This window comes from Rissa tridactyla, chromosome 6, assembly GCF_028500815.1.
Source record: "Rissa tridactyla isolate bRisTri1 chromosome 6, bRisTri1.patW.cur.20221130, whole genome shotgun sequence".
Classification (NCBI taxonomy): domain Eukaryota; kingdom Metazoa; phylum Chordata; class Aves; order Charadriiformes; family Laridae; genus Rissa; species Rissa tridactyla.
In genome coordinates, this window is record NC_071471.1 from 46,025,038 (window position 1) to 46,040,234 (window position 15,197).

The following is a 15,197-nucleotide window of genomic DNA, read 5'->3' on the forward strand; positions in this document are numbered from 1 at the left end:
TTCTCAAGGGTGATTAAAAATAGTGACCCGTCAGAGGAGGCTGGAGCCGTACCAGCACCCCTGGTCCAGCCCCGCATCCCAGCCCTGGCAGCCGGACCTCCCTGCCTCCGACCTCCAGGTCCAGGGTACGGATGCAAAAAGAAACGCAGCTTCCTAATAAATAACAAATGCTGAGAAACCATTGCTCCTTCCCGCCTGGAGAGGGACGGTTTCTCTCCGGCTGGGGTGGACCTCAGCAATGCCCTGCCTCTGTGTGGAGGTGTCCCTGAGGAGCAGCAGCGTGGGATGGCCGCTGTGCCCGTCCCCTCACCCAACATCTGCTTGCAGCTGCGGCAGCCACGTTTGGAGAGAACCGTGGGGAAGGCAACTGGGGAAACCCGCCGCGCGGTTAAGCAGGTGCTCTGCTGAGCCACACACACATCGCAGCACTCGCAGCAAGGGCTGCTGTTTGGTTGGAGGCACGCTGACATTTACACACAAGCCGTAACCTATGTTTTAATCCTCAAAAATACACACGTGTAGTGAGCATGGGCTCATGTCAAGCAAAGTGCACGGTGTGCCATGAAACCAGGTGAAGAATTGTCCCCTCAGTGGGGACAGGTAGACAGGAGCAGCAGTTTTAGAGCTTGAAGTCCAGTTACCTGCTCATTTATGCTGCTCTTTCCCAGGGCCTTTGGGACCCGAACGTTTTGCTGAGCTCCTGAGAGATGACGAGGTGTGCTGCTGAGTGAGTTTTCCTCCATTCCTCTCAAACTTCATCAGTCCCAACAACGTCTGAATTTTAAGTTTGCATTCACTTAACCAGCTAATAAATAACAAGAAATTCAGGGTCAGCATTAACCTCTGATACGGTTGTACTGAAGTCAAGTCAAAAACACCAGTACATTGTATTTCCAGCTATGTCCCAGGACATCATCTTCACCACTGACAGAGCAGGCAGCAGGGACTGACAACCTTATGCAGCGAGATCCCTTCTGCAGCCATTTACACATGGCATCTGAAGTCAAACAAGCTTGTCCTCACTCAGATCCCCTGCAAGGGAACCATCTCATACAGGCTCCTGCCACGGTGAGCTCTCCTGCCTCACACGATTGTCTCCAAGTCCCTTCATCTTCCACCATTTATAGCTCACAGTGAAGGTCCTCCTGCATCCCAGCTCTTAAGTCATGCCCTTGCCAGTCCCGGACACCCTTGTCCTCAGCTCTGGCAAAAGAAAAACCCACCTCTTTGCTGCTGTTTGCCTCCCAGAGCAGCAAGCCAGCTGCTTCCCCAGGTGCAGCCGTTCCCCAAGCCCACCCCTCCACCACCCCAGGGCATGGTGGGTGACCCTGTGCAGGAGCAGAAGCTCTTTCTCTTGCGGGTTTTGAAAAGAAGAAAAAAACCCACTACTAACCTCCGTCTGTGCCTCTGTCTGCCCTCACCCAGATGGGAAAGCAGTTTTGCTCATTCAAACCAAACTGTGTGCAGTCCCCTCCCATGAGGGTGGAAAATAAGTTCAGGGAGCAAAGCAGGGGCTCCACCAGCCATGGCACGGCCCTGGCGTGGGGCTCCCAGGCCTCAACAGGGAGACCCACACAGCGAAAGAGGTTCCACGGGAGAGGTGCTTGTGGTGTCACAGTGCAGAGGCTCCTTCCTCTTCTACCGTCTGGCGATTCGCCCATGACTAACATAGGATACAGGCTCTGGGTGGCCGCAGCACCCCATGCAGCATCCCCTGGCAGATGTGGGGACCGCATGGAGGCAGGAGAGCATGGAAAAGGCATATCCAGTGCTGTGCTGGAAAAATCAGAGCAGATAACTTGAGAAGAAACATCAAGGCTCAGGAAAATGGTTGCTGAGGTTCAGTTTTCAGTTTGACAGTGCAACAAATTCATGTTTTGGGCTGTGAAGATTTTGGGTCAAAATTCACCTGTGATCAGCTGGTTCCTACAATGCCTTTAAACAGTCAGACTTGATACAAAAGTCTGCAATTCAAGATTTAAAAGTTTTTCACTTGAAGGCCAATGTCCGTTCAGCCTGGTTACTTCTAAATTGGGTAGAAAGTGTCTGTCCAACTACAAATTCTCAGCTAGCACCAGGGCATCCACATTGTCCTTGAAGTGTCACGTAAAATGATTTGTACTCTAAGTAATTCACTTCTTTGAGGTCCTGATTGCTGATATATTGCTACCAGCAGAGTAAACGGCATTACAAAAGAGAACAGCATTTTGTACCTCGAACCTCTTGACTTCAAAGGATTTAAAATTTATAAACAAAGAGACACAGCCTCAGTCCAGCACCAAAGAAAGCCATTTATGTAAGCAGAAAGTCTGGAACAAATAATTAAAACATGAGACTAAACAAAAACATTTGTGAGTTTGTTGAAACAACTTTGAAATGTAAACTCATTTTTTTCTGCTTATATTTATTTGCACTTTACCTAAGGGTGCCCTCTGAGCCTGTTATTCCTGACTCGTGTTGGGCTTGGCAGTCCCTCAGTGGTGACCACCGCGGAGCTTGCTCTGCGCCTCTTCTCCCAGCACACCCAGGGCTCACCCCCAGGGCAGCCCAGACAGGCCACGCGCCGTGACAACCGCTCTGCTGGCGAGCAAGCTTTTATCTGAAACGGCCAGGTGAAAACCTGCAGTAGCACACCTGCCATCCCTCAGCACTTCTCAAAACCACAACTCCAGAGTGAACACCTCCTTTTTTTCCTTACGTGAGTTGTGCAGGATTTCTAAGTAGTAATACCACACACACACCCCGCAAAAAAAAAGTTTTGGTGGCTACACTCCATTTTAACATCTGTCACACCTCAGTGAGCCACAGACCATGACAACGTGCTGGAGCAGCCACGGTTGGGAAAGACATTACTTTACTAATATCTTCTCATGCAGGAGAAGCTGAAGCAGCTTGTGGGGTTTGTACCCAGGAAGACGCCCAACAGCAGCTTTTGGTGCTTCCAGAGTAATTGAACGCATCTCGGCTCATTTCGGTGTAGCCGAAGGGAAGCTACGGGCCAATTTGTTACGAACACCACTGTAACTCTACCTGCTCCTCACCTGAATTTAGCGGCGCTTTGTCACCCCCAGCCCCTTCAGTGTATTATTAAGGCAAAGGTCCCGCTGAAGGCGTCAGCGCTGGCGTCACGGCGGCCGAGCGCGCGGTGGGCGATCGCCTGGTGCCACCTGGTGGGGAGCGGGACAACGGCGAGTGTCCGCCACCCCCCGGGCGCATCGGGGCTCCCCGAGAGCCCAGCAGCAAGGGCAGGGAGGGAGAGGAAGGCGACGGGAGCAGGTCATCAGCGCCTGGGACCTGCCAAAGACAGCTGGAGGCAACGATCCGCAAAGGGCTGGGGTCGCTGTGGAAGTTCTCCATCCACAGCCCAGTCCGTGACCAGTCATCAAACTGAACTCGACAATTCCACGCTAACACACCGGGAATGGGATGGAAATAATCATTTCCACGCCACTCATTTGGTGGGGAGATGTGTTCCTTACAACAGAGAAGCAAAGATTTGCCCAAACCCTCTCCTCCACGGCAGGCAGGGGCTGCTGGCACTCAAGGACATCTCGGCCACGGGCCAGTGACCAGCTCTGCCCCAGCACCCGTGCCATGGGGGGTAATGAATCACCGGGCAGGGGACAGAAAAATCACCCTATGCTTCAACTTGTCTGGCAGCAATTTTTCACATTTTGAATATACACATGAATAACTTGAGTCACCCTGGGATGGCCCAGCTGCTTTAAAGTGAGCCATGATCTGAATTGCTTTTAGATCAACGCTTTTTACCAGCAGAAGACAAGGGAAGCGTATCCATTTACCATCTAAATGTATTTAAAAAATAATTTGGGGCAGTTTCCTATCTCACGGTTGAAATGGATTAACTTTAGAAGTCAAAGTCCTTTTCTGTACATGACAGAGCTCTGAGGCAAAGTTTATTGTGGTCATAACACATATCATTTTGCTATGAAGGGGTACAAAATCCCAGAGCAAGGAGGTCACAAGCAAGTGGTGGCACTGGCTAACTCTTCCTGTTCTAGCCCATGATTTTGACAAACCATCAAAGCAAGGCTGCAAAAGGAGAACCCTCTTCTCCTAGTAACTGTCTGTGATACATGAGGGCTAAAAGGAGAGAGACGGGCACGTAGGGTCCTGCAGAAAATTAGACCCCAGCAGACAATTACTTGCAAAAGCCCATCTCTGTGTACTGACCCACGCGCTGCAGTCCTGACTTTAGGCTGCATATGGAAGTGGACAAGCTGCCCAAGACTGAGAGCCCCGGGAGCACAGCTGGCCAGGGCCCGCCACCCAGCGTGCCGAGGTCCTGCAACCCTTCCTGGGGTGTCCTGTGGGGCCACAAACACCTCTTAAAATTAGCTCGGGTATACTCAGTACAAGCTGTAGGTGTGTATTTGCAGTATAGAACACTTTTGCAATGCTGCAAACGTGGAATAGAGCTCTGTGCCTTTTCCCTTTAAATAAAGGGAAGGGGAGGAAGGAAAAAACCAGGAAGAACAGAACCCTAGAAAAATCCATTTTGAGGAAGATACTTTACAGAAGAAAACTTTAAGAGATTGACTTGTTTAGCTTGTCAAAACATTAAGACTCACATTACACTGCCCTAAGCACCCAGGCAGCAAAGGCAGGCTCTTCTGGCAGAGCACAGCACCAAAGCCAGCCCCATTGAGCCACCGCAACCAGTGTTACCAGCCACAGGGATCGCATACGTCTTAAAATATTTATCTTCTAGCCAAGATTGCAAGCCTTGATGGACAATTTTGGCTTTTACATTTCAGAAGTTAGGTCATAAAGGTGTCTGCAAGAGCCACAGGCACGTGTAACACATCATTAGAACATGCACAATACTATTACTTATTTAAGGGTTAAACACACAGTTGTGAGAAAATGGCCTGGTTTGTGGCAAAGCAGCTTCCATTGGGCTTTCCAGTCTACAAATACCACTGAGACACACGAAGATGCTAAATTCCTAATGTCATCTCTGATCACGCAGCAAGGAAGAAATTTTTCCTCAGTTGTCCAGCAAAAAGCTGGAAGTACCAACTTTTCAAAAAGGAATTCAGAAATTTAAAAAAAACACCACCCAGTAAATTTACGCTTTCCCCATTATCTCTGCAAACTGATAGAATCAATCAGACAAGAGAAGTCTCAAAACCTGAACCGCTATCCATATACTAGACATTTTAGAACCACTAGCACGAGGCAAAGCCTGGCACCATTACCCCGTCTCTCTCTTGCCGTATCTCTGAACAACGGCTCACCTTCCAAATGCCACAGGATCCGACCGTCGCAGAGGGGACAGAGTAGAACAGCCCAAGAAAACGCAGCAGGTTTCAGCTCCTCACACTCCTGCTTTCAAGTAGGTGTGCAAAGTCATATTTAAGAAAGGGACAGACTTTTTCTTTTTTTTTTTTTTTTGGTAGAACTGTATTTAATTATTTTTCATATACAAATTAAGAGAACACACACACACAAAAATCATGATTCTATCAAATTGAAATAAGCCAAACCAGCACAAATTAACATTTCAAAAATACTACAAAGAAAGATTAAACTGCTATAGTGGAAAGAATAAAAAACTTTTCAATTCTATTTTCTGCAAAATTACACTCTGAATACTACTTCATACACATAAGAATGGAGCCCTCCATGGAAAAAAAAATCCAGTGCAAAATAGTCTTAAACCTACATATTATCCAAATGCAATAGAAATAAATTCACATTTAAAGAGAGACATCCCGGTGTATTCTTCTCTTCAGTAACAAGATTATTGCACAAAACCAGTCAAGTGCTTTGTCCCACAAGCATGAATACTCTACAGCTTTAGTGATTCTCAAAGTGACGTTGTGAGGTTCCAACATTTATTACCGCTCCGGCACTCCACATAAAACATACCGCGTTATACAAACAAAATGTGTTTAACTGATCAGCTGAATTCTTTCCTTCTCGTGCATCAACCCCAAGAATAACCATTTTGCTGCACCAATTAGGCCTTGTGATTCTGCGGTGACCAATTTTAACTTCTGACAATGATGCATAAGAAATCAGAATCCCAGCAATACCCGAGGCAGGCCGACTTCTCGGGACCAACAGGACAAAAAAAAGCAATGAAACCCATTTCTCACTCACGCAAGCTCCCTATACTCTGATTATATTCTCAAAGTGCAAAAATAGGCTATGTATTGAGAACCGTGCTGCATTCCACACAGAACCAGATCTCAGAGCAGAACTGCACTTCAAGTTCACAGTTGCATAATAAAAAAGTCCCATGATCTTTTGGCTAATTTGTGGTCTTATTGCCCAGGCAGAGCTCTAGTAGTAGGCTAAGTCAACCAAAAGCAATTTACTTGACCCAAAAGTCAAAGTGCTCCATTGAAGCAGGTAAGGTAGAGTTCAGTTTTAAACAGTGATCTGAGACTACAAAAAAAAATTATTAAGACAGAATTAATTTAAAATAACCCACAACCACCCATTGATTCTATTGGATCGACTTAAATTGAGAGACAGAGAAAATGTCTGACGGTCTTGTTGCAGACAGCCTTGAGAGCACTAGTTAGTATCATTTTTTCAAAGTGATGAGACAAACAACAGAATAGGCATTTATTAGCACCAAAGGAAACATGGTATTTCTCAATTTATACCTAACCCCCAACTATAGAATGCTTAGTTGGCAGCTCCACCACCGATGCTATCACCTGAATCATCCAAATACTAAGAACAGCATCAACGCTGCAGTCAGATACGCTCTGGGTGACCGTAGTACTGCTTGCAAAATGCAGTGGGACTCTACCGAATCAATGTGACAGTGTGACTACCAAGGTAACTCAGTTAAAACGTGTTTCAGTTATTGTTTTATGCTTTTAATCAATATTATTCAATATAGGTATAAAAGTCAGAACAAGTTAAATAGAAAATATGGCTCCATAGGTGCTGCTCACAGGATCAGAAATGTTTATGATTCATTTTTCACAGCATCAAAGTTGTCCTGAATGGTAGGGCAAAAGGCTAGGACAGCTGGCCACAGTCAGTAATGACAATCTTTTTGGTGGGTTTTCCACTCTTGGAACCAAATCGCTCAATTTTTTTCACGACATCCATTCCTTCCTTTACATGCCCGAAAACAACATGTTTTCCATCTAGCCTGTAACACAAAAAAAAAAAAAACAAAGGCAGTTTTACTTAAAACAACATAAAGCCTGAACCAAACCAAGCTCAGTGAAGGGATGCTAGCACGTCTTCATGGCTCTCACCTGCTGATTGACTCTATGGCAAAGGCACAACTGTTCTACAAGTGACATGAAATACCTTTAGCTCTGGACCTTAGGAGCATTCTGAGGGACAGCGACCTTGTTACCCACACAGCCCTTCCTCCCTCAAGTAGCACAAACCAATTTATTTTCCCTTGTGATTCAAGTAATTTGGAAATTGATAAGAAAAAAAACCACAAAACAAAACACAAAACCAAACAAAAAACCATCAATCCACGAACAACAAAAAAAGACCCCAAGAAAACCCCAAGCCCTCCAGATCCAGACATCAATTCATCAGGTTAATATGCAGGACTGAAAACCTACCAGTCAGTTTTTGCAGTGCAAATGAAGAACTGAGATCCATTTGTATTGGGTCCCGCGTTGGCCATCGAAAGAACACCTACAACCACAGCAGTTTATTAGATTGGTGTAAGAAGTGTACAGTGGAGAAGACCATTTTCCTCTGCATGTTTAGACTAAAGACGGGCAGACAGAAGATGTGATGGTCTCACGTTGTCTCCAAATGATTTCTAAGGCCAACTTCTTGCCTTTGACTATTCCCCTCCAGCCCAGCGCCTCCCTCCTTTCTGCCTAGCCTCCCTTCTTTCCACAGCAAGAATGTTAGTAATGTTAATTAGTTGTACACATCCTGAATGTGATTGACATCAGGTAACCTCCACTGTGGTTCAACATCAGCAGTAGTTTCCTGTGATGAGGAAGTAACAATCCAAAAAAGACAGACTATAGAATTCAGATATTCTTATGTATGGCTTTTCCTTTACTTTTTTCTGGATTTAATTTGAGCTTAAAAGGACGTGCCTGTAAATAAGAAAACCCAGATCGCTTTGTTTCCCTTTTGCAGCTATCATCTAAGGAAAAATTGAAGTCTATGACTTATGAAAGAGGAAATAAAAGCAGTAATTTCACCTTTGCAGAATTTCTAAGTAAAATACAAAACTCCCATAGTTTATTTTGCACGGTCCCTTTTATAGCGAGAGCAAGAGCAACGATGTCACCCGTTACAGGCTGACATATCGTACAGCAGTCTCCACAAATAAGCACATGCCAGGGACAACGGATTGTTAAACTTCCTTGATGCTTCCATAACTACAAAGTGCCCCACACAGCTAAAAAAACTTTTTTTTTTTAAATACATCTTCATAAACAATCATTATAGGTTATAGTCATCAGAAGGTAGAAAGAATATGTTTATTTACCAGGTCCTACGTGCTTAAGTATGAAATTTTCATCTGGAAATCTACTGCCATAAATGGATTTTCCACCGGTTCCATTATGATTTGTAAAGTCACCACCCTGAAACAGAAATGGCTTATTAACTTTACTAGCACACAAGCGTTATTTTACATCAGAATTAATGCTCTTGAAAACATACTCACTTCCTCTCATTAAAAAGTAATAAAATCAACACAATTTCTTCAGGTTAAGAATGATGATTTTAAAACATGTAACTAGATGAAGATACAATCAAGCTGAAAATAAATTTCTGCTCCAGTTCTTGCTGATATTCTCCAACTGACATCCGTAACTCCAACAACCACCTTTCTGTGTTACCAGCCTTGCTCCCAAATGCGGTGCAACAAATGGCAGCAATTTTAAGGAACATCTCAAAGGCATCAAGACAAAATCACCCAAATTCATTACCATAGGCAAGACCTGAGAACTTTTGTTTGTTTTCCTTCCTTTCTTTCTCCCAACAGGTTTAAACACTGGTCAGGATCTCCATTATTACTATTTGCTGTTTCTAGGTTTTGTTGTTTAAGTGCTATGTCTGAGCTATTTTAAACTTCCCTCAGCTACATGCTGCTTGCTGGGATAGAAGTGGCCACCTGTCTTAGGTTAGACACACAAACAACAACGCACAAACAAAAAACCCCAGCCACAGCAACTCCCAAAGGTGGCTACTAAACACTGCTTCCAGCAATCTGCCACCTCCTCTGCCAGAAGCGACACCACCCACGCCAGCAAAGAGCTCATACCTAACAAGTGTTTCACGTCACGTTCATCTTCCCACTCTCGCCTTGAGTAATCTATTACAGGGGTGTTACAGCTACTCCTACGCAGTCCTCTGCATATTGCATGCCATGCGGAGGCATCTGAATTGCCGAGTCCTGGGTATGATGACCTCCAATTAGGCTATACCAATTGCCTGAATCATATTAACACTCCATCTCAACAAGAGGCCTCTACTGTTTTCTCTCGCTTTAAAATATTTGAAACCTATGACAGTATTTCCACTTTGGTAATGACTACCAAGTAGTTCATAAATATTAATTCCCACTTAGGTAATGACTACCAAGTAATTCCTAAATATTAACTCATTATCTCACCGTATCACAGAATCAGCCACCTAGTATCCTCACTTCAGGTCCCTTTGTGGGGACAAAACAGGGAGGCAAGGAGGACAGACTTACACAGAACTTCAAAAATGAGTGGTAGAACTGAGAGCAGGATTTCTAATTTTCTTATGTTTATGTATTTCTGATCGCAGCAAGCTAAACCTTGTCCCTTTGTCAGTATCACAAAACCCTAGTGTCCTTTACAGCACACTTGTCCCCTTTTCTTTTAGTAGAAATGTCCTAGGATTAGGGCCTCTTGTTGTCACAGCTGTACTTTTCGCTTAAAAAAAAAAAGTGATAATAGGGGACCACCACAGTCCTAAGTTAATAAATAAAGCACTCTCACTATGACCTTCATCTCAAACTGCTTACAAAGCCATTCTACAACGCATTGCTGTTGAAATGTAGCTTCTCCTAAGGGAAGAGAGGACCACCAGGAATCACTACAGCACAGAAACCCTGCTCATCTGCCAAGCCAAGTACAAAGGCAGCATTCAAAAAGGCTTTTTCTGTTCTGTTTTTGTTGTTGTTGCTGCAGCTTGCTTAAGAAAAAATTGCTAACGTGCATGGACTTTAATTCAGAATTTTGAAAGATCCATCCTTTAAATCAAAACCCATTTCAGGTGTGTCGTCCCAAAAACCTACCCGAGTCAGCCCTTTGGGTTCCCTTCCATATTAGGGAGATGTTCAGATAAAAAACCCAAACAACTTTTTTCTTTAAAAACACATTCTCTATTGTGAACAGATTATTCTACCAGGAATAAAGAATGGACATGTTGTTTTCTTAGCTCACTTAGAACACAAGGTTGATTGTCATTCTACCCACAAACGCTTCTCCCAAGCAAGTGCCATTTTGCCAAGTGTGCCTCACACTAAAGTACACTGCTATACAAAAGCAGAAAGCCTTACGCCAGGCTTTTTAAGACGGTCTACGCATAATTTACATTTATTTGTACAGAAGATGTGCTAAGCAACAGCAAAAAGATCAGAAATACAAGTCACATTGTTACACCTTCATTCTGCAGTTAGCAAAGGTTAGAGCAGAGAGACTTGAAATGTCACCACTAGCCTAACTGTTCCTAAAAATATGTAACATACAGATAAATTTAACAGCAAAATTTAAAAACAAAACAAAACCAAACCAACAACCAAAAAACATTACCTGGCACATAAAGGAAGGAATCACTCTGTGAAAAGTGGATCCTTTATACCCAAATCCTTTTTCACCAGTACAGAGAGCTCTAAAGTTTTCTGTGAAAACAAAGCATAAAGTACTATGTTGCCATATGTGATAGATAATATAAACAAACACAACTAGATTAACTATGTCCCAAGTTTATATATTTCAAAAATTTTACAGTCTCTTTAAGGTATTATTATTAGTTGTTTCCATCCTTTAAAAGAACCTCTGTAAAAATGCTAAGGAAGCAAAGTTTGTTTAGCCTCAGAACAGGGCACAAACAACCCTTTTCAATCTCATCTCCCTTTTATCTTGCTGTTATATCTTAATTCCAACTGCCCCACCTCCCCAAACCCACCAATTTGGAGTCAAAGATTTCATTTTCTAACGTTTATGCCTTTGTTCGCTGTAGTAATTGTAAAGATGATGCTTGTTTTTTGGTTTTTTTTAAAGGATGTTCATCTACTGGGAACTGAAAGAAAAGTACAAGTTTTTCAGAACCACTAAGCAAGCAGATGAGGAAGTAAGCATGTGATAAAACATAAAAACTCTGTAACATGAATGCACTGATCAGCTAGTGACAAACCCCTATAAGCTCTCTGGAAACTCTAAGAGACACCATCCCTTTGGTTTACGCTTTCCCATTTGCTTTGGGGCTTGCTTTTAATGAAAACTAATGTGTTTTTAAACATATCGACTCACCACTGATAACCCACACATACGGAGTGTACTGTCTTGGCACTAACTACAAAATGAAACTATTTGGAACAACAATGAATTATAACTCCTCACTAGCACTGTTCTGACAAAGTTTATACTGTGTCTCTTTATTTAACAAATGGGGATGGAATGTGGAAATGGTTTCCAAAAGGTAACAGAATATTCTTGTTCCTGAAAATCACAATCTAAACCTTAAATATTTAAGTATGAAATTGTCCAGATGCTGTCTTACCTGCTGTCTTTGGAACAACATCAGCTTTCAGCTGTTAAAGAAAAATAAACAAACAAATTAGTAAGTCAGCTTTTTCAACCATGCATAGAAAAACTTCTGCACTGAAGGCCAGTACAACTGAATGCTCTTCTCAAGGCAACAAGCTACCTGAAACCACAAGCCACCCAAAATTCCAAGAACACCTTAAGACTTCCCAAGCATTTGGGTAGTAATTAAAAATATCCCCTCAATCCAACTTTTAGCCAGTTCATGAAGAGCAACTTGAGCAGTGTCTAATGATTTCATTGATCAATAAAGCAATTTAGCAATAACTAAGAAGAATCTTTATGATAGGCCCCTGTCACTGGAAAAAGTGACATAAAAATGGCCGTACCAAGCCAGACCCAGGGTTTTATCTAGCCACATACCCTGTCAGTGGCCAGCAGCAAACACCTAAAAACATTACAGCTGTGGCAAGAAGCTCATGTTCCTTCCCTAGGATGCTCTCCTCAGATGCCTATAATTTGCAGCTGAGTCTAACCACAACTTAAGCAATGATACAATACTTTCAGATTTTCTGTAAATTGGGCGCATTAAAAGTCTTTAACATGGAAACGAAATGCTGCCACAGGCGATACAGTAACATTAATGCCATTTTTTATAATACCACCCAGCTATTTACTAAATCTCACTAATGAATAAGGAATCCACGTAGCAATATTTTTTACCTATGACTCTCTCAAACGCTACCTCCTGGGAACATGAGAGCTGGCAGCGTCCAGTTAATTTATATGCTGTCGCTTTCAATGAAGAAAAGTGAACTGGGCTCTAGCCTCAAGGAAAACCCTTTTAGAGAGAACTGTTATAAACTACTTTTTAAAAAAGAATTTATGGATACGGACCCAATGCGGGTGCTGGAGGCAGAAGGCCACACCGAATTCCCTCAGCGGGCAGCAATTCGGGGAGCAGCATTCCCTCCGCAGGTGCTGCAGCACGGCCCTCATTCCTTCCCCTGCACAACACCTTTACTCAGAGGCATGTGCTCGGCCCTACTAAGGATACCTGGTATCCCACAATTAAAGCCTCGGTGCTTATCGTGCCTTTCGTAAGAGCAGAGCGTACCGCAGCCTTCCTGTTCAGGCCTTCTTTAAACGCCTGAGCGTTTCGCAGACTGAATTTTTAACGATAAAGCTGGTTGCCGGCTGGGTGTCGAGCCAGCTGCCAGTTCAAACACAGCCGGGCAAACCTTTCCATGCGCATCGAGCAGGAAGGTCGAGGAGGCAGCACCTCAGAAAACCGAAGACTAAGAATCAAACGATAACCGCTCAGGAAATAAAAAGGGGAAAGCAGGCGGAAGCTGGCAGTGGCTGGAGCCCCCGCGTCCGCTGCCCCAGGAGCAGGCCAGCCCAGGGCCCGGCCCTCCGCTGACCCCCGGGGCCAGGCTGGGGCGCCTGTCGGCTGCGGGAACCCTGCTGGCTCCTGCCGGGCGGGCGGCAGGCTGCCCGGGTCGCTCTGCTCTTGCTCGGTATTTCAGCTTTCGCGCTACAGTTCAAAGTCTCCCTCCACTGAGGCTCCCCGCCACAGCAGGGCCCAGCCTCCACTTCAGTGGCCGCAGCCGCCCGCCGGCCCGTCCCGCGGGGATGGCTCCGGGTACCGGCCGCCGTCACAGCCGTGCGGTGCCGCCACAGACGGCGTCCAGGGGCCCCGCTCCAGCCCCCTGCCCACCCTGCTCGCCCCCAGCCGCCTCACCGCCCTCCCTCCAGGGGAGCACGGCCCCGAGGGCGGCCGTGCAGCGGCTCCAGCAGCCCGGCGAGGGCCGTCCCCCACCCCACCCCGGGCCCCGCTCCCGCCCGCACCGGCAGCGGCTGCGCCTTCCCCGCCGCCCCGGGAGCCGCCCCCCGTCCCTGCGGGCCTGCCCTGACCTTGCCGCTCACCGGCCGCCATGCCCGGGCGCCCCGCCGCCCTCGGCTCTCCGGACACCCTCCGTCGGGCCCCGGCGCCAGGTGAGCTGCCGGCGCCCCCCCGCGCCCCTACCTCCAGCACGACACGTCCCAGCGGCTGGTTGTCGACGCCCACGTCCAAGTACACCACCGGGTTCGGCGGGTCGGCGCCGGCCGCGCTGCAACCGCGGGCGCCGGCCGCCCACATGCCGGCGAGCCCCGGCGGCGGCGGCAGCAGCAGCAGGTCGCCGGGCGGGCGCAGCAGGCGGCGGGCGGCGCTCAGCGCCAGCATGCCGCAGTCGGGCGGGCGGTGGGTCCGACAGACACCGGCACACGCGGGGACACGACGCCGCCGCCTTTTATGGGCTCCGCCGCGGCGCCACAGCGCCCCCTGGCGGCGGCGGGCGGCGCGCAGGGCAAGATGGCGGCGGGGGCGCTGAGGGACAGCGCGGGGAGAGCCCCGGGGCGGCGCGGCTGTCCTTGCCCGCCGGCTGCCGGCTCCGGGCGGGCTCAGCCGCAGGGCGCCGGGAGGGAGGGACAGCGGGCCGCTGCGGGCGCCAGCTGCCCTCAGGGCTACCGAGTGGGACCTGCACCATCTTCCACACACCCACCACTATCTGGTGTCGGCTTGGGGCTTTTTATTTGATTTTTATTGTGGTTTGTTTTTTTTTTTTTTCTTCCCCCCTCCCATTTCCACACAGCCCCTTGCACCCCAGGGATTAACAGTGGACGGGAAGTTTGTAAAGATGTCGTAATTCCAGGCGAGGCCTTGGGCCCTGTCCCTCAGGCCCCAGGGCAGCGGCGGCAGGACAGGCCGGGTGCCGCCATCAGGCATGTGGGTGAGTGGGTGCTGCGGGGAGGGGGGGTCACGGGCCGCCCCGGCTGCGTTACTCACCCACAGCACCCAGGGAGCGAGGTCATTAACACATGGCGAAACAGACGGGAGCACCTGAGCACTGAGCGGCACCGGCGGTGTCACCCTGGCGTCACAGACCCCCGGCAGGGCCCATTACATCGTTATGTAAATGGCTTATAAAGGTAAATAGTGTTCATGCTCTATATGAAAATAACAAGATTTATCATTTAGTTTTCCCAACTTAGCAGCTCAGATCAAAATACTTCGGATATACTTTAGTCATATCGAGATATTATTTTGAAATCCACTACAGTTACCATCCTTCTGTATAATAACTTTCAAAAATTTTTCAAATTCCTTAATACCACAAAATGTTTTTGGATTTGGTCCTGGTCTGTGAGGTCGAAGAAAGCTCTTCTATCAGCATAGCGGCAGCAAGACAACTCTCATAAGCCAGTATACATTCTCTCTATTAAAAAACAACCCCGTAGAGATATTTTACAACCTGCATACATTTAATTTCATTTCATCAAAATAATTAACAGCGCAGTTCCACACTGCTAGCTCAACCACAGCCTACCATGTGTGTATCAGCACTTCTCCAGCCAGCAGCTGTATCACTAATGCAAGCCCACTGGTATGAGAGACCAACTTTTTTCATTGCAAACAAGCAGGAAAAGAAG

General features: G+C 46.6%; 1 protein-coding gene across 1 annotated transcript; it reads right to left on the reverse strand.

The window, feature by feature from the left end:
* Positions 1 to 5,920: 5,920 nt before the first annotated feature.
* PPIF (peptidylprolyl isomerase F) lies at positions 5,921 to 13,998 on the reverse strand. Its single transcript, XM_054205573.1, has 6 exons — positions 13,753 to 13,998; positions 11,740 to 11,770; positions 10,770 to 10,858; positions 8,468 to 8,564; positions 7,575 to 7,650; positions 5,921 to 7,141 (listed from the first exon to the last, which is right to left on the reverse strand). The coding sequence occupies exons 1-6, from the start codon at positions 13,948 to 13,950 to the stop codon at positions 7,006 to 7,008; spliced, it is 627 nt and encodes a 208-aa protein (XP_054061548.1). The 5' UTR covers positions 13,951 to 13,998; the 3' UTR covers positions 5,921 to 7,005.
* Between the last annotated feature and the right edge of the window lie 1,199 nt (positions 13,999 to 15,197).